Genomic DNA, 21790 nt, shown 5'->3' with positions numbered 1-21790 from the left:
CACATGCCTGTAATTCCGGCTACTTGGAAAGCTGAGGCGGAAGGATCGCCGGAGCCCAGCAGGTCGAGGCTGCGGTGGCCGGGGGTGTGCCACTGTACTCCAGTCTGGGTGAAAGAATGAGACTCCAACTCAAAAAAAAAAAAAAAAAAAGAAAAAGAATGTAACAACAAAGAAGACAGAATAACTATATCAGCAAAAAAATATGAAAATCTCAAAAAAAAAAGGTCAAAACAAAAAGATTGATGCCAATAAATCACTAAAAAGAGAACTACTAGTTAAAAAATATATGTGGGAAAATTTGCAACTATATATCACTGATACATGAAAAGGCAAAATAGGCCAGGCACAGTGGCTCATGTCTGTAATTCCAGCACTTTGGGAGGCCAAGGCAGGAGGATGGCTTGAGCCTAGTAATTTTTTTTTTTGAGTTGAAGTCTCACTCTGTCACCCAGGTTGGAGTGCAGTGGCATGCTCATGGCCACGGCAGCCTTGACTTGCTGGACTCAGGTGATTCTTCCACCTCAGCCTTCCAAGTAGCTGGAACTATACAGGCATGCACCACCATGCCTGGCTAGTTTTTTTATTGTAGAGATGAGGTCTCGCCAAGTTGCCCAGGCTGGTCTCAAACCTGTGGGCTCAGGCAATCCTCTCACCTCGAGCCTGGGAGTTTGAGAACAGCCTAGGCAACATAGCAAGACCTTGTCTCCTCAAAAAAATTAAAAAATTTAACCAGATATGGTGGTGTGGGCCTGTAGTCTCACTACTTGGAAGGCTGAGGTGGAAGAATCCTTGAGTCCAGGAGGCTGACTGTAGTTAGCCATGTACGTTCCAGCCCAGACAGAGTGAAATCTCAACTCAAAAAAAAAAAAAATCCTCATTTGAGTTGGTTGAATTACCTTCATTAAACAACTGTCAGCCAGGCATGGTGGCTCATACCTGTAATCCCAGCACTTTGGGAAGCCGAGGCGAGAGCATTGACTGAAACTACAAGTTTGAGACCAGCCCACACAACTTGGTGAGACCATAGCTCTATAATAAATCAAAAATTAGCTGGGCGTGGTGGCACATGCCTATGATTCTAGCTAGTTGGAAAGCTGAGGCGGAAGGATCATCTGAGCCCAGCAGGTGGAGACTACAATAGCCGTAAGTTTGCCACTGCATTCCAGCCTGGGCAACAGAGACTCCGACTCCAAAAAAAAAAAAAGAAGAAAAAGAAAAAACCTTAACTGTCAGAATTATTGCTTTGTTATCACAATTGTTCTTCCTTTGTCTTTACAGGGATCACCAAAGGTGTTTTGAGTTTGCAAAGCTGTTTACGTGGTGTTTTAAAAATTGGAATATAATTCACATGTCATATAATTCACCATTTTAAATTAGTATCCTCACAGAGTTATACAAAAATCACCACTATCTGACTGGGCACACTGGCTCACGCCTGTAATCCCAGCACTTTGGGAGGCTAAGGTGGGAGGATAGCTTGAGCCCAAGACATGCTTGAACAACATAGCAAGACCTGTATCTACAAAAAAATTAGCCGGGCATGGTGGTGTGTACCTATAGTCCCAGCTACTCAGGAGGCTGAAGAGGAGCTCAAGGCTGTGGTGAGCCGTGATTGTGCCACTGCACTCAAGCCTGGGCAACAAAGTGAGGTCCGGAGTACATTCCAGCCCAGACACAGTGAAATCCCAACTCAATGTACAAAAGAAAAGGCTGGGCACAGTAGCTCACACCTATAATCCCAGCACTCTTGAGAGGCCGAGGCGAGAGGATTGCCTGAGCGAGTGGTTTGAGGCCAGCCTGGGCAACTTGGCAAGACCTCATCTCTATAATACATCAAAAAATTAGCCAGGCATGGTGGCATACGCTTATAGTTTAGCTACTTGGAAGGCTGAAGCAAAAGGATCACCTGAGTCCAGCAGGTGGAGGCTGCAGTGGCCATAAGCTTACCACTGCACTCCAGCCTGGGAGACAGAGTGAGATTCTGACTCAAAAAAAAAAAAAAGAATACAATGAACAGCTGTATACCCATAAATTGGATAACACAGATGAAATGGACAAAAGATAGAAAATCTGAATAGACCTAAACTAGTAAGAGATTAAATCAATAATCAAAAACCTCACAACAAAGAAAGGCTCAGGACTAGGTGATTTAATCAGTGAATTCTACTCAATCTCTGAAGAATATCAATCTTTCTTAAACTCCAAAAAATAGTAAAGTAAACGGAATACTAGCTAATTCATTCTATGATGCCTGCATTACCCTAATACCAAAGACTAAAGCAACACTAAAAGAAAATAAAACATACTAATATTCTTTATTAATATAAATGCAAAAATCTTCAGAAAATACTAGCAAACTGAATCCAGGAGCTTACTAAAAGGTTTTTACACAATGATCAAGTGAGATTTATTCCAGGAACTTAAAGAAGATTCAAAACTCAGAAATCAATTCAAGAAAATATACCAGGTTGAAATAATAAATAGAACTACATAATCTTTTCAATTGATGCAGAAAATGCATTTGACAAGTCAACACCCTTTTATCATACAAAATAAACTAGTAATAGAAGGAAAACCCCTCAATCTGATAAAGGCAAATACATGGAAAAACTCACAAGTTTATCCTCAATGGTTAAAGGGTCAAGCTCAGAAAGAAGACAAGGATGTCCAGTTTCACTACTTCTTTTTTTTTTTTTTTTTTTTTTTGAGTTGGAGTCTCACTCCGTCGCCCAGACTGGAGTGCAGTGGCCGCTCCCGGCCACCGCAGCCCGGCCACCGCAGCCTCGACCTGCTGGGCTCCGGCGATCCTTCTGCCTCAGCCTTCCAAGTAGCCGGAATTACAGGCATGCGCTACCATGCGCCGCTGATTTTTTGATTTATTGTAGAGATGAGGTTTCGCTGCCCAAGCGGATCTCGAACCCGTGGGCTCAGGCAATCCACTCACCTCAGCCTCCCAAAGGCACGGGATGACAGGCTGAGCCACCGAGCCCAGTTCACTTTCACTACTTCTATTCAACACAGTATTGAAAGTTCGAGACAGAGGAATGAGGCAAGAAAAAGAAAATAAAGGGCATTTAAAATGAAAAAGTATTATCTTGTGCACAGACAATCTGATCTGATATATAAAATACCCTAAAAACGATCAGAGATCATAAGTGTAATCAGCAACCCTGTAGGATATAAACACACAAAAATTAACCATGTTTCTATACTTGGAATAAATAACCCGAAAAGAAATTAGAAAATAATCCATGGCCAGACATGGTGGCTCATGCCTGTACTCTCAGTACTTTGGGGAGTGGAGGCCAGAAGATCACCTAAGCCCAGGAGTTCAAGACCAGCCTAGACAACAAAGCAAGACCTCACCTCTACAAAAAAGAATTTAAAAATTAGCCAAGTATGGTGGCATGCACCTATAGTCCCAGCTACCTGGGAAGCTGACATAGGAGGATCACTTGAGCCCAGGAGTTGGAGGCTACAGTAAGCCATGATCATACCACTATGCTCCAGCCTGGGTAAAAGAGTGAGGCCTTGACGCCAAACAAACAGACAAAAATTCCATTTCTAAAGCACCAAAAAAAAATAAAATAAAATACTTATGAATAAATTTAATCAAGGAGGCAAAAGACTGGTATGCTGAAAATAATAAAACATTGCTGCCAGGTGCAGTGGCCTTAAGCCTGTAATCCCAGCACTTTAGGAGGCCAAGGCGAGAGAACTGCCTGAGCTCAGAGGTTTGAGACCAGCCTGGACAACTTGGTGAGATCTCGTCTCTACAATAAATTAAAAAATTAGCCAGCGTGTAGCACGTGCCTGTAGTTCCGCTACTTGAAAGGCTGAGACAGAAGGATCACCTGGACCCAGCAGTTCGAGGCTGCGGTGGCTGTGAGCATGCTACTACACTCCAGCCTAGGCGACAGACTGAGACTCCAACTCAAACAAACAAGCAAACAAAAAAACACTGAGAGAAATTAAATGGAAAGATATCCTGTGTTCATGGATCGGAAAACTTACTATTAAGATAACAGTAGTATCCAAAGTAATACACAGATTTAATGCAGTCCCTATCAAAATTCTAAGTTTTTTGGGTTTTTTTACATAAATAGAAAAACTCATCCTTAAATTCATATGAATCTCAAGGGATCTCAAATAACTAAAATAGTCTTGAAAAAAGATGATCAATATTGGCAGAATCACAATTCCTGATTTAAAAACTAGGCCGGGTGCAGTGGCTCAAGCCTGTAATCCCAGCACTTTGGGAGGCTAAGGCGAGAGGAATGTCTAAGCCCAAGGAGTCGAGAACAGCTGGGGCAACTCAGCAAGACCTCGTCTCTACAATAAATCAAAAAATTAGCCAGGCGTGGTAACGCGCACCTGTAGTTCAGCTACTTGGAAGGCTGAGGCTGGAGGAGCGCCTGAGACCAGCAGGTCGAGGCTATCTATGGTGGTCGTGAGCGTGCCACTGAACTCCAGCCTGGGCAAGAGTGAGACTCCAACTCAACAAAAAACCAACAAAAACAAAAAGCTAACTACCCAGCTGCAGTATTCAAAATAGTGTGGTATTGGAATAAGGCAAACATACAGACCATTGCAGCATTATTCATAATAGCCAAAAAAGTGAAAACCTCTATCAAAATATGAATGGATAAAGAAACTCTGTATGTTATTCAGTCATTAAAAGGAATGAAATTCTGATACACCCTACACAACATGCATGAACCCTGAAAACATTATGCTAAGTGAAATAAGTCATATACAAAAGGACAAATATTATGTAATTAAGACTTATACTGCCAGGTGCGGTGGCTCATGCCTGTAATCCCAGCACTTTGGGAGGCTGAGGCAAAAGGACTGCCTGAGTCCATGGGTTTGAGACCAGACTGGGCAAAATGGCGAGACCTCGTCTCTACAATAAATCAAAAATAAAATTAGCCGGGCATGGTGGCATGTGCCTGTAGTTCCAGCTACTTGGAAGGCTGAGGCTGGAGGATCACCTGAGCCCAACAGGTTGAGATTATGGTGGCCGTGAGCGTGCCACTGCACTCTAGCCTGGGCGACAGAGTAAGACTCTAACTCAAAAAAAAAAAATTATAGTGGGTAATTCAGGATGGTAGATTCAGAGACAGAAAGTAGAAGAGAGGTTACCAGGAGTTGGAGGGAAGGGGGGAAGGATAATGAGAAGTTATTCCTTAATGGATACAAAGCTGCTGTGTGAAATGATGAAAAAGTTCTGAAAGTTGCTATATAACATTGTGATTGTACTAATGACATTGAATTCTATACTTAAAAATACCTAAAGTGGTAAATTTTATGTTAAGTATATTTTGCCTCATTTTTTAAAAAAAAGTACTTATTTCCATAGGCTAGTAGCAACTATCAGAAATTAAAAATTATTAAATACCACTTATAAAAGCATCAGGAAGCACTAAATACATAGGGACAAAATTGAAAAAAAATGTACATTGGACACTGCTGCAAGAAATTAAAGACAAGGAAAATAGAAAGATATACTGTGTACCATCAGGTGCAGTGGCTCATGTCTGTAATTCTCAAGACTTTGGGAGGCAGAGGTGGGAGGACTGCTTGAGACTAGCATTTCGAGACCAGCCTGAGCAACAAAGTGAGACTGCATCTCTACAAAAAAAAAAGCCAAGCACACCTGTAGTCCCCGCTACTCGGGAGGCTGAGGCAGAAGGACCACTTACACCTAGCAGTTGGAGGCTGCAGTGAGTCACTGCACTCCAGCCTGGGTGACAGAGCGAGACTCTGACAAAAAAAAAAGATGTACCATACACATGGGTTGGAAGTCTCAATACTGTTGATATCAATTTTCCCCAAACTAATCTAAAGAAGCCCCTGGGTAACACAGTGAGACTCCATCTCTACCAAAAAAAAAAAAAAATTAGCCAGTCATAATGGTGCACGCCTATAATCCCAGCTAGGCAGAAGGCTGAGGCAGGAGGATCACTTGAGCCCAACAGTTGGAGGATGCAGTGAGCCATAATCATGCCCTGCACTCCAGCCTGGGCAACAGACCAACAACCTGTATCAAAAAAAAAAAAAAAAAAAAAAGCAAGGCAATCCTAATCAAAATCACAGAAGGCTTTCTTTTTTTTTAGTTGGAGTCTCATTCTGTCGCCCAGACTGGAGGGCAGTGGCCGCTCCTGGCCACCGCAGCCTCGACCTGCTGGGCTCCAGCGATCCTTCCACCTCAGCCTTCCAAGTAGCCGGAATTACAGGCATGCGCTACCACGCCCGGCTTATTTTTTGATTTATTGTAGAGATCAGGTCTCACCAAGTTGCCCAGGTGGGTCTCGAACCCACGGGCTCAGGCAATCCACTCACCTCAGCCTCCCAAAGGCGTGGGATTACAGGCTGAGCCACCGAGCCCGGTTAGAAGGCTTTCTTTATGTAAAGAAATTGACAAACTGATTCTAAAAAACATATGGAAATACAAAGGAACTGGAAGAACCAAAACAACTTTGAAAAGGAGGAATAAAGCTGAAAGATTAACACTACTTAATTACGAGTCTTATTATAAAGCTACAGTAATCAAGACAGTATGGTATTGATGTCAAGAGAGGAAAACAGATTAATGAAACAGAATACAGAGTAGAGAAATAAATCCAGATATATATGAACTAATTTTCAAAAAAAGAAAAAATGCAGAGATAAGGGATAGAGCCTTATTAATAAATGGTGTTGAAACAACTAGATATTTACATGCAAAAGACTAAACTTTGGTCTGTATCTTCCACCAGATGCAAAAATTAACTCAAACTGTATATAAACCTAATTGTACCTAGAAAAAAATCTAGAAAACCTTTGTGACCTTGGGTTAGGCAAATGTTTCCTAAAAAACAAATGTTTCCTAAAACATCAAAAGCATGATCCACACACACAAATATATAAACTGGCCTTCAAAATCAAAAACTTACACCCAAGCATGGTGATTAATGCCCGTAATCCCAGTTTTTTGGAAGGCCAAGGGAGGAGGATTGTTTGAGCCCAGAAATTTGAGACCAGCCTGGGCAACAATAGTGAGACTTAATCACTACCAAAAATAGAAAAATTAGTCAGGCATGGTGGCATGTGCCTCTAGTCCCAAGAGACTGAAGTGGAAGGATCACTTTCAACCCAGAACATCAAGGCTGTGGTAAACCACGATAGTGCCACTGCACTCCAGCCTGGGTGACCTCAACTCAAAAAACAAACAAACAAAAAAACCAATTTTTTTTGAAAAAGAGCAATTTATCAGAACAGAACTTCGCCAAAGAAAACATAAATTGGCAAATAAGCATATGAAAAAGTGTTCAAAATCATTAGTCATTGGAAAAATACAAATAAAAACTATAAGGTATCACTACATGCCGATGAAACTGAATAAAATGAAAAAGACTGTAACAACTACTGGTGAGGATATACAAACAAGTCTCACACATAGATGGTTGGGATATATTTGGTAATACCACTTTGGAAAATAGTTTGACAATGTCTTAAAAAGCTACATACACACACTTACCATATGATCTAACCATTCCATTTCTAAATATTTACCCAAGATTAATGGATGCCCATGTCTTTACAAATACTTGTATACAAACATTCATCATCACTTTATTTGTAATAGTCTCTAATGGAAACAACACATTATGCCCTTGAAAATGTCAATCAATAAACAAATTGTGATGTACCCTAAAATGGAATATTACTCAGCCCTAAGAAGGTATGATTTATGGATATACACAACATGAATGTATTGCCAAACATTAGAATGAGTGAAAAAAATAGACAAAGTATACAGTATATGATTCCATTTATAAAAATTCTAGAAAATGCAAACCAATCTATAATGACTGAAAGATCAAAGGCTGGGAAAGGAAGGACAATAGGGCACAAAGGGGCTTGAGGAAACTTCTGGAGGTGATGGACATGTTCATATTTTAACTGCAATGCTGATGACTTTATGAGTGTATACACATGACAATATTTACCAGACTACACACTTTAAACATAAATAAATACATGCAGTCAATACACCTCAGTAAAGCTGCTTGCAAAAAATATATATTATGATATAAAAAAACTCCCAACTACTTGAAAAAGAAAAAAATCGATAAAACAAAAATGTTTTTGCCCCCAAAATGTTTAACATATATATTCATTTGCATGTATGCATGAAATATGTTAACAGAAATATTTGTCATTTAAAAAGACATAGTTCCCTCTCGAAAATGACATCAGAGAAGACATTACTTCTTACTACATATGCTTCTATACTACTTGACTCTTGCATCACAAATGTTTTACTTTTATTATAAAAACTTTCCATTTTTCTTTTAAAAAATTCTAAAAATAAAGACTATATAATAATGATAAAGTTAAACGATGATAATTATTATTATTATTATTTTTTTTTTTTTTAGTTGAAGTCTCACTCCGTCACCCAGACTGGAGTGCAGTGGCTGCTCCCGGCCACCGCAGCCTCGACCCGCTGGGCTCCGGCGATCCTTCCACTCAGACTTCCAAGTAGCTGGAACTACAGGCGCACGATAATTATTTTAAAAGCTATTTTTTAAAATGAGAATATATTTTGGTTATATAATGTGATACGAATAATATTAAGGATGGAAAAGCGCGTGGAGTTAAATCAGCCAAAATGGTGTCGGTGTATGTGCAAAGACCGGTTGGATCATAAGTTTCTTAAAATAACTTTAATTTCCAAATTTTTGATAATTTGCTAATTGTGTTTTATAAGTAAACAAAAACATAATCTTTCATTTTATAACAATTCTAAAATAATGGCAGAAATCCAAAGACTCAGGGCTTCTTACCTAAATTGGCACTACTGAGCATGCCAACCAACGCAGGCATAAGTTGAAACTCAAATATCCTCTGGCCTCCACAGTGGCAGCAGGGTGGGAGTTCAGTGACTTCTGATGTAGGACAGGTCAAAAAGAGTGGCTCTCCACTCCAAGAATACCTAAGACAAAGAGACAAAAACCCTGAATCAGAGCCACATGTTAGGCCATATTCCAACATCTAAGACCAACAAACATTCTTTGCTTCTTGCAGAGAACCAAGAGCCACATAAGCAGCAAAGAAAATCCTCCAGAAGTGCAAAAGACTAGCAGGATTGCTGTAAAGCATAGCAAGTTACCAGAAAAAAATGTAAAGAAAATATCTAAAATAATCAAAATGTGAAAACAAAAGATAGTATTTAAGAACTATGGGATAATTTAAAATAGTCTAACATACAAATCACTAGAGTACCAAAAAAAAAAAAAAGAATAGAAAAAACATTTCAAGGCTGGGTAAGTGGGCTCAGCCTATAATCCCAGCACTTTGGGAGGCCGAAGAGAGAAGAATGTCTGAGCCCGGGGGTTCGAGAAAAACCTGGGCAACTTGGCGAGACCTAGTCTCTACAATAAATCACAAAAAATAGCTGGAAGTGGTGGCCTGCGTCTGTAGTTCCAGCTACTTGGAAAGCTGAGGCGGGAGGATTGCCTAACCCCAGCAGGTCAAGACTACAGTAGCTGTGAGCATGCCACTGCACTCCATCTCACAGAAGTGAGACGTCAACTCAAAAAAAAAAAAAATTCAAGAGATAATAGTCAAAATTTTTCTGAAATTAAAGACATTAACTCACAAATCCAAAAGCTCAGGATATATCAGGCAGAACATACACATACACACACACACAAACACACGGCCAATAGTCAAACTATTGAAAATCAAGAAGAAAAAGAGACATCAGAAACAAAAGAACAACAAGAAGAATTTTAGCTAATTTCCAATAGCACAATAAAGGCAAGACGGCAATGGAACAAAAGTATTCTTGGTGATGAAAGGAAAAAAAGTAAAAATAATTGTTATATCCATTGAAAAGGTCCATTGAAAGAAAAATCTGGGCCAGGCTCAGCGGCTCAGCCTGTAATCTCAGCACTTTGGAAAGCCAAGGCAAGTGGATTGCCTGAGCCTGTGAGTTCGAGACCAGCCCGGGCAACTTGGCAAGACCTTATCTCTACAATCAATCAATCAAAATGAGCCAGGTGTGGTAGTGCGTGCCTGTAGTTCTGGTCATGCGGAAGGATCGCTGGAGCGCAACAGGTTGATGCTGCGGTGGCCATAAGTGTGCCACTGCACTCCAGTCTAGGCGACAAAGACTCCAACTCAAAAAAAAAAGGGAAAAAGAAAAATTTGGTGGAGCACAGTGGCTCACACCTGTAATCCTAGCACATTGGGAGGCTGAGGTGAGAACTGCTTGAGCCCAAGAGTTTGAGACCAACCTGGGCAACAGAGACCTTGCCTCTACAAAAAATTAAAAAGTTAGCCTGTAGTTCCAGCTACTCAGGAGACTGAGGCAGAAGGATCACCTGAGCCCAGGAGGTGGAGGCTGCAGTGAGCCATAATCATGCCACTGCACTCCAGTCTGGGCAAGAGAGTGAGGCCCCAAGTCCGAAAAAAGAAAAAAAAAACAAACTTGAGACAGATAAAACCTAAGAAACTCTCTCCAGCAAACTTGCATTACAATAAATTATTAAAAGTTCTTCAGAGAAAGCCGGGCTTGGTGGCTCAGCCTATAATCCCGTGCCTTTGGGAGGCTGAGGTGGGTGAACTGCCTGAGGCCACGGGTTCGAGACCCACCTGGGCAAATTGGCGAGACCTCATCTCTACAATAAATCAAAAATTAGCTGGGTGTGGTAGTGCGCGCCTGTAGTTCCAGCTACTTGGAAGGCTGAGGCAGAAGGATCGCCGGAGCCCAGCAGGTTGAGGCTGCAGTGGCCAGGAGCGGCCACTGCACTCCAGTCTGGGCGACAGAGTGAGACTCCAACTCAAAAAAAAAAAAAAAAAATTCTTCAGAGAAAAGGAAAATACCAGATAAAAACAGATCTGCATAAAGAAATGTGGAACAACAAAAGGGTAAATAAGCAGACAAAAATAAAAGAATTTCTGGGCCAGGCGCAGTGGCTCACACCTATAATCCCAGCAATTAGGGACACCGAGATGAGAGGATTGCCTGAGCCCACGGGTTCGAGACCTGCCTGGGCAACTTGGCAAGACCTCATCTCTACAATAAATCAAAAAATAAGCCGGGCATGGTGGTGCACGCCTATAGTTCCAGCTACACAGAAGGTTAAGGTGGAAGGATCACCTGAGCCCAGTAGGTCAAGGCTACAGTGGCCATGAGCATGCCACTGCACTCCAGCCTGGGCGAAAGCGACTCCAAATCAAAAATAAATAAATAAGCCAGGCTCGGTGGCTCAGCCTGTAATCTCGCGCCTTTGAGAGGCTGAGGCGAGTGGATTGCCTGAGCCCGCGGGTTTGAGATCCGCCTGGGCAGCGAGACCTCATCTCTACAATAAATCAAAAAATCAGCCGGGCGTGGTAGTGCATTCCTGTAATTCCGGCTACTTGGAAGGCTGAAGCAGAAGGATCGCCGGAGCCCAGCGGGTCTAGGCTGCGGTGGCCGGAAGCGGCCACTGCGCTCCAGTCTGGGCGACCAAGTGAGACTCCAACTCTAAAATTAAATAAATAAATAAATAAATAAAATAACTTTTGATAACTGTTTTATATTTATTTTCCTTAAAAACTATTAAAGCTGGACATGGTGACTCATACTTACAGTCCCGGTTACTCGGGAGGTTAAGGTGGCAGGATAGGTTGAGCACATGAGTTGGAGTTTAGCCTGGGGAACATAATGAGAACTTGTCTCTAAAAAAAAAAAAAAAAAAAAACAAGAGGCCAGGTGCAGTACAGTGGCTCATGCCTGTAATCCCAGCACTTTGGGAGACAGAGGTAAGAGGATTGCATGAGCCCAGGGGTTCGAGACCAGCCTGGGCAACTAGGCAAGACCTCGTCTCTACAATAAAACAAAAAATTAGCCAGGCATGGTGGTGTGTGCCTAAAGTTCCAGTTACTTGGAAGGCTGAGGCAAAAGGATTGCCTAAACCCAGCAGGTCAAGGTTGCGGTGGCCATGAGTGTGCTACCGCACTCCAGCCTGGGTGACAGAGTGAGACTCTGACTCAAAAATAAAAAAAAAAAAATAAATGAAACCACTGACTATTTCAAGCAAAAATAGTAATATAATGAGAGGATTACAGCATACATGGAAGTGAAATTTATGAAAATAAGATCACACAGCACTTTGGGAGGCAGAAGTGAGAGGATTGCCTGAGCCCAGGGATTTGAGACCAAACTGGGAAACTTGGCAAGACCCTGTCTCTACAATAAATCAAAAAATTAGCTGGGTGTGGCGGTGTATGGCTGTGATTCCAGCTACTTGGAAGGCTGAGGTGGAAAGGCAGAGGGAAAATAAATGAGAATTTGTGGTTTAATTCTTAGTGCATAACGTAGTAAAATATTATGTGAAGATCAGCCAGTAAATCAATGATGTGCATTAATAATCACTAAAGCAAACATTAGAAAGACAACAAGAGGTATAAGAGAAAATTAAGAAAAGAGTAAAATGGTAAACTAAAAATACTTGGTTCACTGGAAAGTAGGTTAAACAAAACAGGAATAGAGAGACAAACAAAACCCAACGGAAAACCAGATGCTGTGGTGTATCGCTATAGTCCCAGTTATTCGGGAGGCTGAAGTGGAAGGACTGCTTCAGTTCAGGAGTTTAAGGCGAGTCTGGCCAACATAGCAAGACTCCCATTTCTCTCTCTCTTTTTTTTTTTTTTTGAGTTGGAGTCTCACTCTGTCACCCAGACTGGAGTGCAGTGGCCGCTCGCGGCCACCGCAGCCTCAACCTGCTGGGCTCCGGCGATCCTTCCGCCTCAGCCTTCCAAGTAGCCGGAATTACAGGCGCACGCTACCACGCCCAGCTTGTTTTTGATTTATTGTAGCGATGAGGTCTCGCCAAGTTGCCCATGCGGGTCTCGAACCCGCGGGCTCAGGCAATCCACTCACCTCAGCCTCCCAAGGCGCAGGATTACAGGCTGAGTCACCGGGCCCGGCTTCTCTCTTTTTTTTTAATCTTTATTTTAGATTCAGGGGGTACGTGTGCATGTTTATTACATGGACATATTGTGCAGAGGGTCTCAGTGGCCCATTCCCCAAATAGTGAATATTATACCCCATAGGTAATTTTTGAACCCTGACCTCCCTCCCCACCTCCCCCTTATTGGTGTCTCCAGGTCTATTATTTCCATCTTTGTGACCATTTAGCTCCCACATATGAGAACCTGGTGCTTGGTTTTCTGTTTCTGAGCCAGTTCACTTAGGATGATGATCTCCAGTTCCATTCATGTTACTGCAAAGGACATGATTTCATTCTTTTTTAAGGCCACATAGTATTTTATGGTGCATATACACTACACCAAGTTTTTCTTTATCCAGTTATTTGTTGGTGTGCACTTAGGTTGGTTCGGTGATTTTGCTACTGTGAATAGTAGTGCCGTAAGCATATGGTATCTTTTTGTATACTGATTTCTTTTCCTTTGGGTAGATCCCAAGTAGTTGGGTTGCTGGGTCAAATGGTAATTCAATTTTTCGTTCTTTGAGAATTCACCAAACTGTTTTCCATAGAGGCTGAACTGGTTTACAATTCCACCAACAATGGATGAGCATTCTCTTTTCTCTGCCACTGTGCCAACATCTGTTGTACATTGACTTCTTAATAATGGCACTGGCTCACACCTATAATCCCAGCACTTTGGGAGTTAGAGGCCAGAGGACTGCCTGAGCCCCGGGATTCAAGACCAGCATGGGCAACTTGGTGAGACCTCGATTCTACAATATATCAAAAAATTAGCTGGACATGGTGGCGTGCATCTGTGGTTCCAGCTACTTGGAAGGCTGAGGTGGAAGGACAGCCTGAGCCCAGGTCAAAGCTGTGGTGGCTGTGAGCATGCCGCTGCACTCCATTTTGGGTGACTAGAGAGACACAGACTCAATAAAAAAAATATAGCCATTCTGACTAATGTGAGTTAATATCTCATTGTGGTTTTAATTTGCATTTCTCTGATGATTAGTGATGTAAAGCATTTTTTCATGTTTGTTGACCACTTGTGTGTGTTCTTTTGGGAAGTGTCTATTTGTGTCCTTTGCCCAATTTTTGATGGACTCCCATCTTTTTAAAACAAATAAAGCAAACAAAAAATAAATGGAGGAAAAAAATAACAACAGAATGAAAAGTTAACCCAACAAGAGGCCTAGCACAGTGGCTCCTACTTGTAATCCCAATGCTTTGGGAGGGAGAGGCAGGAAGATCGCTTGAAACCAGGAGTTTGAGATCAGCAGGAGCAACACTGTGAGATCTCGGCTCTATAAAAAAATGTTCTTGTCTTTTGAGTTGGAGTCTCACTCTGTTGCACAGGCTGGAGTGCAGTGACACGCTCAGGGCCACCCCAGCGTTGACCTGCTAGACTCCGGCGATCCTCCTGCCTCAGCCTTCCGAGTAGCCAGAACTACAGGCGTGCGCTGCCATGTCTGGCTAATTTTTTGATTCATTGTAGAGATGAGGTCTCGCCAAGTTGCCCAGGCTGTTCTCAAACCCGCAGGCTCAGGCAATTCCCTGACCTCAGTCTCCCAAAGTGCTGGGATTACAGGCTTGAGCCACTGCACCTGGGTCACAAAAAAATTTTTTTTTAATTAGCTGGGTGTGGTGGTACGCACCTCTAGTCCCAGCTACTTTTTAGCAAGGTTTTCAATGTACTAAAAAGATACAGTACTCTCAGATATAGTGTGGGGTTTCAACAGCAGTACACAGAATATATTTAGAATGCTTCCTTTTGTGAAAAAAAAAGGGTGGGGGAATAGTAATATACAAGTATTGCTTGTACACAAACAAAGAAACTCTGAAAGGACACACAAGAAATAAGTACTTCGCGACGCGCCTGGGCAACTTGGCGAGACCTCATCTCCACAATAAAACATAAAATTAGCCAGGCGTGGTAGCGCGCGCCTGTAGTTCCAGCTACTTGGAAGGCTGAGGCGGAAGGACTGCCGGAGCCCAGCAGGTCAAGGCTGCGGTGGCCAGGAGCAGCCACTGCACTCCAGTCTGAGCGACAGAGTGAGACTCCAACTCAAAAAAAAAAAAGAAAAAGAAATAAGTACAACCAGATGCAGTGGCTCACGCCTGTAATCCCAGCACTTTAGGAGGTGGAGGTGAGAGGACTGCCTGAGCCCATGGGTTCGAGATCAGCCTGGGCAACATGGAGAAACCTTATTTCTACAATAACCAAAAAATTAGGTGGGCATAGTAGCATAGCCTATAGTTCCAATTACTTGGAAGGGTGAGGTGGAAGGATCACCTGAGCCCTGCGGGCCATGACTACAGTGGCTATGAGCATGCCACTGCACTCCAGCGTGGGCGACAGAGTGAGACTTTGACTTGAAAATAAAGAAAAAGGGAAAAGTTATAAATATTTTATAAACCTAATTAAGTTTTTAAAAAATACACAATACCTATATGCATATACATATCCAAGTGCATAACAAATAAGTAAAGATTATGCACTAAAATCTTAGTAGTAGTTTTCTTTTGGTTTGGGGGAATACTGTAGCGCTAGGTTTTCTTTTTTTGATTTGGAGTCCCACTCTGTCATCCAGGATGGAGTTCGGTGGCATGATTACAGTCACTGCAGTCTCTACCTGCTGGGCTCAGGCGATCCTTCTGTTTCAGCCTTCCAGATAGCTTGAACCACAGTTCCATGCCACAAGCTGCAGCTATTTTTTTTTTATTGTAGAGATGCAATCTTGCCAAGTTGCCCAGGCTGGTCTCAAACCCCTGAGCTCAGGAAATTCTCTCACCTTGGCCTCCCAAAATGCTGGGATTACAGGTGTGAGCCACCTTGTCCGGTGAGAACCTGGTTTTCTCATTATACTTTCCTGTGTTTCTCTTTTCCTTTTTTTTGAGTTGGAGTCTCACTCTGTTGCCCAGACTGGAGTGCAGTGGCCGCTCCCAGCCACCACAGCTTCGACGTGCTGGGATCCAGTGATCCTTCCGCCTCAGCCTTCCAAGTAGCTGGAACTACAGGTGCGCACTACCACGCCTGGCTGATTTTTTTATTTATTGTAGAGATGAGGTCCCGCCAAGCTGCCCAGGTGGGTCTCGAACCCACGGGCTCAGGCAATCCACTCTCCTCAGCTCCCAAAGGCGTGGGATTACAGGCTGAGCCACCAAGCCCAGCTCCTGTGTTTTTCAAACTAACAGGTATTACTTTTATAATTTAAAAAAAAAAAAAAAAAAACTTGACACCTTTACCTCAAAATCTGCTCCTGACAAGAAGCAATTCTCTTCATGAATTTGTAAAACATCTGATCTCCACTTTTAATTATGGTCTTCTCATATTTTTCATTACCATCACTGGAAAGACTAAAAAACGAAGCAGAAAACACTTCTGAATGTCTATATCCAGAAAATTAAAGTATTAGAAAATAATTTTGTTTAAAAAACTATCAAAGTAATACATGTACACAATTTAAGTATCAAAAATACTGAGTAGCTAATAATGTGTTTCCTGTAGTCTCTTGACCCACCATTCTCCCAAATCATTTTCAACTCTGGGGTATTTATAATTTAACAACATTATATCCATTGACTCTCTCCATTATAGACTATTTTCAAATACCAAATATCTTCATGTACTCTTTTAAAAATATTATTCTGAGAAAACCTCCAAGTGAAACAGCTCTGATAAAGGACCAGGTCACCTCTCCAAATATCCTGTTGTAATTCTATTATTATAATAGCAAAAATGATCATTCTTAACTTCTTTAGAGTGTGTGGGTTCTTGTTGTTGTTGTTGTTGTTTTGAGTTGAAGTCTCACTCCGTCGCCCAGGCTGGAATGCAGTGGCATGCTCACAGCCACCCCAGCGTCAACCTGCTGGGCTCAGGCAATCCTTCCGCCTCAGCCTTCCAAGCAGCTGGGACTACAGGCGTGTGCTACCACAGCAGGCTTAATTTAGATTTATTGTAGAGAAAAGGTCTCACCAAGTTGCCCAGGCTGGTCTCAAACCCATGGGCTCAGGTAATCCCCTAACCCAAAGTGCTGGGATAACAGGCTTGAACTACTCACCAGGTCTGAGTGCTTTGGTTTATAAAGACTTTCAAGATTTACTCTCTCACTTGACTCCCAAAATCATGTGATGCAATAAATAATAGAGATATCACTATCCCTCCATTTTATTTTATTAAAAAAAATTTTAACTGGATGCAGTGGCTCATGCCTATAATCCCTGAACTTTGGGAGGCAGAGGCAAGAAGACCGCCTGAGTCTAGCAGTTCGATACCAGCATGGACAACTTTGCGAGACCTCGTCTCTATAACAAATCAAAAAATTATCTGGGCATGGTGGTACACACCTGTGGTTCCAGCTACTAGGAAGGCTGAGGCGGAAGGATCGTCTAAGCCCAGCAGGTCAAGGCTGCAATTAGTGTCCAGCATGGGCAACAGAGTGAGACTCCTACAAAAAAAAAAAAGATTTGTAAATTTTAGATTCAAGAGGTACATGTACAGATTTGTTATATGGACCTATTGTGTGACAATAAAGTTTTGCTTCTATTGAACCTATACCCAGTTGGTGAGCATGGCACCTAGTGGGTGGCTTTTTAGCCCTTACCCTCCTTCCCTCCCCACTTTAGGAGTCCCCAGTGGTCTGTCCCATCCTTATGCCCATTAATTCCTCCATTTTACAGGTGAGAACTGAGGATCCAGAAGTTCTAGGCCAGTTCCACAGCCACAGACAAGAGTCAATAAACAAATAGCGTTTTTCTAACTCACAAGTCTGTGCAATAAAGACATTTAGAAATATAAAATAAAGTAAAAGAGGCAGCAATCGCGTTTTCTGTACATACTTGGCCATCTTGAACTTGTATGTTCATCTTTGCTCATTTTCTTAACGGTACTTATAAGCAGTGTTTTCAAGCTAGCTCAAGGTAGGATGATAAGGAGATCCCCTTGTCTCTGTTACCTTTTTCTTATCCAAGAGGAGCGAAGCAGAAAGGCCCTACATACAAGTTCTGCCTGAGGAAGTTTCCGCAGGTCCTGGGGCAAAACCAAAGGGTACCTGTTGTGGCTGCTGACCAAATCACCTCTCAACCTCAGCAGTGCACATTCTCACCTTTGGGAAAGCAACTGATGCACAGCAATTCCTTCTCTCTGTTGATAGTCCCTCAGAAGGCTGTGTGCATGATCCAGACTGACCGAGTACCTGTAATCATCCTCATCTACAACACAGATATAGTAGGGCAGGAACTGCAGTCCCCCAGTGGGCAAGGCCACCCGTTCTCCTGGAGGTGCAGGGTGAGCAGCCTCCAGGACAGCATCCTGCAGGCGGAGGTCTTGGAGCTGGGCAGTCCAATCTGTATCTTGGGCGTTACTGGAGTCATTTCCAAAATCCAAAGTAAGCTGTGGTGAAGAGGCCTCCTCAATATCGCTTCCCCAGTCATCCGCACCTTCACACCAGTCCTCAGCTGCAAGGCCATTTTCCTGTTTCTGGAAGAATATCTAGTGAATGAGGTCCAAGCACACCTGAATGATTTCATCCACTCCTTTATCTCCAGGCACCCATTCCTTCACCTTCCTGAGGGAGCCTTCATACCAGCCCCTTCTACTCTGGCACAGTCTAACTTTCTTTTTTGTTTTGTTCAGATGGGGTCTAGCTCTGCTGCCAAGGCTGGAGCGCAGGGGCATGATCACAGCTCACTGCAGCCTCAAACTCTTGGACTCATCTGAGCCTCCTAAGTACTTGGGACTACAGGCACATGCCATCACACCTGGCTAATTTTTGAAATTTCTTACGGAGACAGGGTCTCCCTATGTCACTCAGGCTGGTCTCGAACGCCTGGTCTCAAGTGATCCTCCTGCCTGGGCGTGAACCACTGGTCTAGGCCCCAGTCTAATTTTCTGGACCCCATCTACTCAAAAGCAAGTCAGAGGTGACTTAAATACTTATGTTTCTTTTTCAAGGGCATTGTGGCAGATGTAGTACAGTTTCTTCAACCATCTGTTCCAAAATCTTTTTGTTGTGCGTCATGTAACGCAGACACTGAAAAGAACTACATTTCCCATGCTCCTTAGCAGCTAGTGTTTCAGTATGATCAGGGATCTGTAATCAGGACCACTAGAAACAGACATAAATTGAGACACAGTGAAGTAGAAAGGAACACCAGGAAGCAAAGGGCAGTCAGTCTGTAGCTATAGATACAGCAAAGACTCTTGAGCCAACAGTTCTGGGTTAGGGAATGGCTTTCGGTTCACCAGACCATACCTAGGCTTTCTGATTGCAGGAGAGGTAGCATAGCAGCCCCTTGATGGCCGTTTGGGTGAGATTCTAGAGGTCATCCCTGGAGCTGCCTCCTCCAGCCTATCCAACTAGTTAGTAAAAACCGAATTCCTAGTGTTAAGTCTGTCTCAGCTTAAGAGTCAAAGTGCTGTTCCATTATCTTCAATTGAACCCTCACAAATATAGGCAAACACCATCTCTTTCATATTACTATGTCAAGCACACATCAAGAACTCAGTGTATATACTGAGGCACATTTACAGGCAAAGGAGGCTGAATTTTGTTCTGCAGCTACCAACTTGCTTTACTTTTCAATGGCATACATTCAGATTCATTATTAAATGTATATATGGCTGGACGCAGTGGCTCACGCCTACAATGCCAGCACTTCGGGAGACCAAGGTGAGAGGATTGCCTGAGCCCATGAATTCGAGACCAGCCTGAGCAACTTGGCGACAACTCATTTCTACAATAAGTCAAAAAATTAGCCAGGTGTGGTGGCACGCACCTGTAGTTTCCAGCTACTTGGAAGACTGAGGCAGAAGGATACACTGAGCCCAGCAGGTTGAGGCTGCGGTGGCTGTGAGTGTGCCAAAGCACTTCAGCCTGGGTGAGAAAGTGAGAGACTCCAACTCAAAAAAAATATGTGTTTGTTATATACATATTTATATATCACAGTAAGTATATTTACTAAGTACACATATATGTACTACACATAAACCACATACAACATATACACATGCCTGTACATTTTCTCAAACAGAAAAATCAGTAAATATGTGTCTCTAGACCCTCAGTGTAAGATTAAAAAAAAAAAAAAAAAAAAACCCATATATAAGGCCAAGTGTGGTGGTTCATGTCATAATCCCAGAACTTTGGGAGGTGGAGGCGAGAGGATTGCCTGAGCCCAGGGGTTCGAGACCAGCATGGGCTACCGGGTGAGACTGCATCTCCACAATAAATTAAAAAAAAAAATTAGCCAGACACGGTAGCATGCACCTGTAGCTCCAGCTACTTGGAAGGCTGAGACAGAAGAATTACGTAAGCCAATCACAGCTCACCACAGCCTCTAACTCCTGGATGCAGGCAATCCTCTCACCTCCGTCTCCCTGAGTGTTAGGCTCACGCTTGTAGTCCCAGCATATTGGAAGGCCAAGGTTGGGGGATTGCTTGAGCCCAGGAGTTCAAGACCAGCCTGGGTAACATAGTGAAACTTGTCTCTACAAAAAAAAAATCAAAAAGTAGCTGGGCATGATGGCACATTCCTGTAGTCCTAGCTATTCAGGAGGCTGAGAGTGAAGGATTGTCTGTGTATAGAAGTTGGAGGCTGTGGTGAACCGTGATCGTGCCACTACACTCCAGTCTGGGTGAGGGGGCTAGACACCGGCTCAAAACGACAACAACAAAAACCAAAGGAGGTAAAAACCATAAGTAAAACAAAAGCCAAAAAAAAACCCTTAAGAAAACAGCATTTTAAGATTCTGAAAAACAGCAAAAACCATTACAATGCATTTTATTTATTTTTTTAGTTGGCGTCTCACTTCGTCACCCAGGCTGGAGTGCAGTGGCACGCTCACGGCCACCCCATCGTCGACCTGCTGGGCTCAGGCAATCCTTCAGCCTCAGCCTTCCAAGTAGACTACAGGTTAATTTTTTCATTTATTCTAGAGACGAGGTCTCACCAAGTTGTCCAGGCTTGTCTCGAATGCCTGGGCTCAGGCAATCCTCTCACCTCAGCCTCCCAGAGTGCTGGGATTACAGGTGTGAGCTAACACGCCCGAACTCATTCCAATGTATTTCAAAGAACACATGAGCAAGGGTACCTGATCTCAAACCAGGGAGGCCCAAACTTTACCTGTACAATGACCCCATGGATACCTAACCCTGAATTGTCCTCCACATCATTTTTTTTGTTTGTTCTAAACAATACTCTGGAAAATATCCCCAAATGACAGCAAAACGTAATACTCCACCCACAATCGCTTTACCTGAGCGTCCGACTGCGCCTCTTGCTCTCGCACTTGCAGACACTGGGAGCGGAACACCTTCCAGCTTCAGGGTGAAGACAAACGGCCGTGAGGGCTTCGCTCCTGCCTGCCGACCCGCCCCAGCCGGTGCGCACGCCGCCCCCGCCCGCGCGGAGAGACACCCGGGAGGGACTCCGGGACTTGCCTACCTGCGCGCCCCGCCGTGACTGCAGCTGGGGCAGGCGCAAGCGAACACGTGCAGCAGCCGGTGAAACGGAGATCCTTCCAGAGGGCAGTACACCTGCACGACCAGCGTGAGAAGCTGCCCGCAGCGCTCACACGCCGGCCTCGGCGCTGCCACGGTAGGCAGAGCATCCTGGGGGCGGGAGAGGCGCTCAGACCCCGCTCGGACCCAGAACACGGCGCACGCCCTCGCTCGGCACCCACAGACCCCGACGCCGGCGCCCGCCCTTACCGGAACGCCGCCCAACTTGTTTGCCGTCCAGGCGCCCGGCCCGGGGGGGCTGCAGTGCACTGCCGCGTCGCGAAGCCCGAGCAGTACCGGCTTGCGGACAGCCGCCAT

General features: G+C 43.5%; 1 protein-coding gene across 1 annotated transcript in view; it reads right to left on the bottom strand.

The window, feature by feature from the left end:
- PDCD2L (programmed cell death 2 like) overlaps window positions 1-21790 on the bottom strand; it is a 30791-nt gene extending 9001 nt beyond the window's left edge. Inside the window, exons 1-6 of the mRNA XM_008067409.1 lie at window positions 21683-21790; window positions 21417-21583; window positions 21229-21292; window positions 18077-18450; window positions 16218-16328; window positions 8835-8983 (exon numbers count right to left, since the gene is read on the bottom strand). Of these exons, the coding sequence (XP_008065600.1) occupies window positions 8835-8983; window positions 16218-16328; window positions 18077-18450; window positions 21229-21292; window positions 21417-21583; window positions 21683-21790 (973 nt within the window). The remainder of the gene's footprint in view (window positions 1-8834; window positions 8984-16217; window positions 16329-18076; window positions 18451-21228; window positions 21293-21416; window positions 21584-21682) is intronic.

This window comes from Carlito syrichta, unplaced genomic scaffold (genome assembly GCF_000164805.1).
Source record: "Carlito syrichta isolate Samal-C Ts95f unplaced genomic scaffold, Tarsius_syrichta-2.0.1 Scaffold309576, whole genome shotgun sequence".
Taxonomy (NCBI): Eukaryota; Metazoa; Chordata; class Mammalia; order Primates; family Tarsiidae; genus Carlito; species Carlito syrichta.
This window is presented reverse-complemented; position numbering and strand designations above follow the sequence as displayed.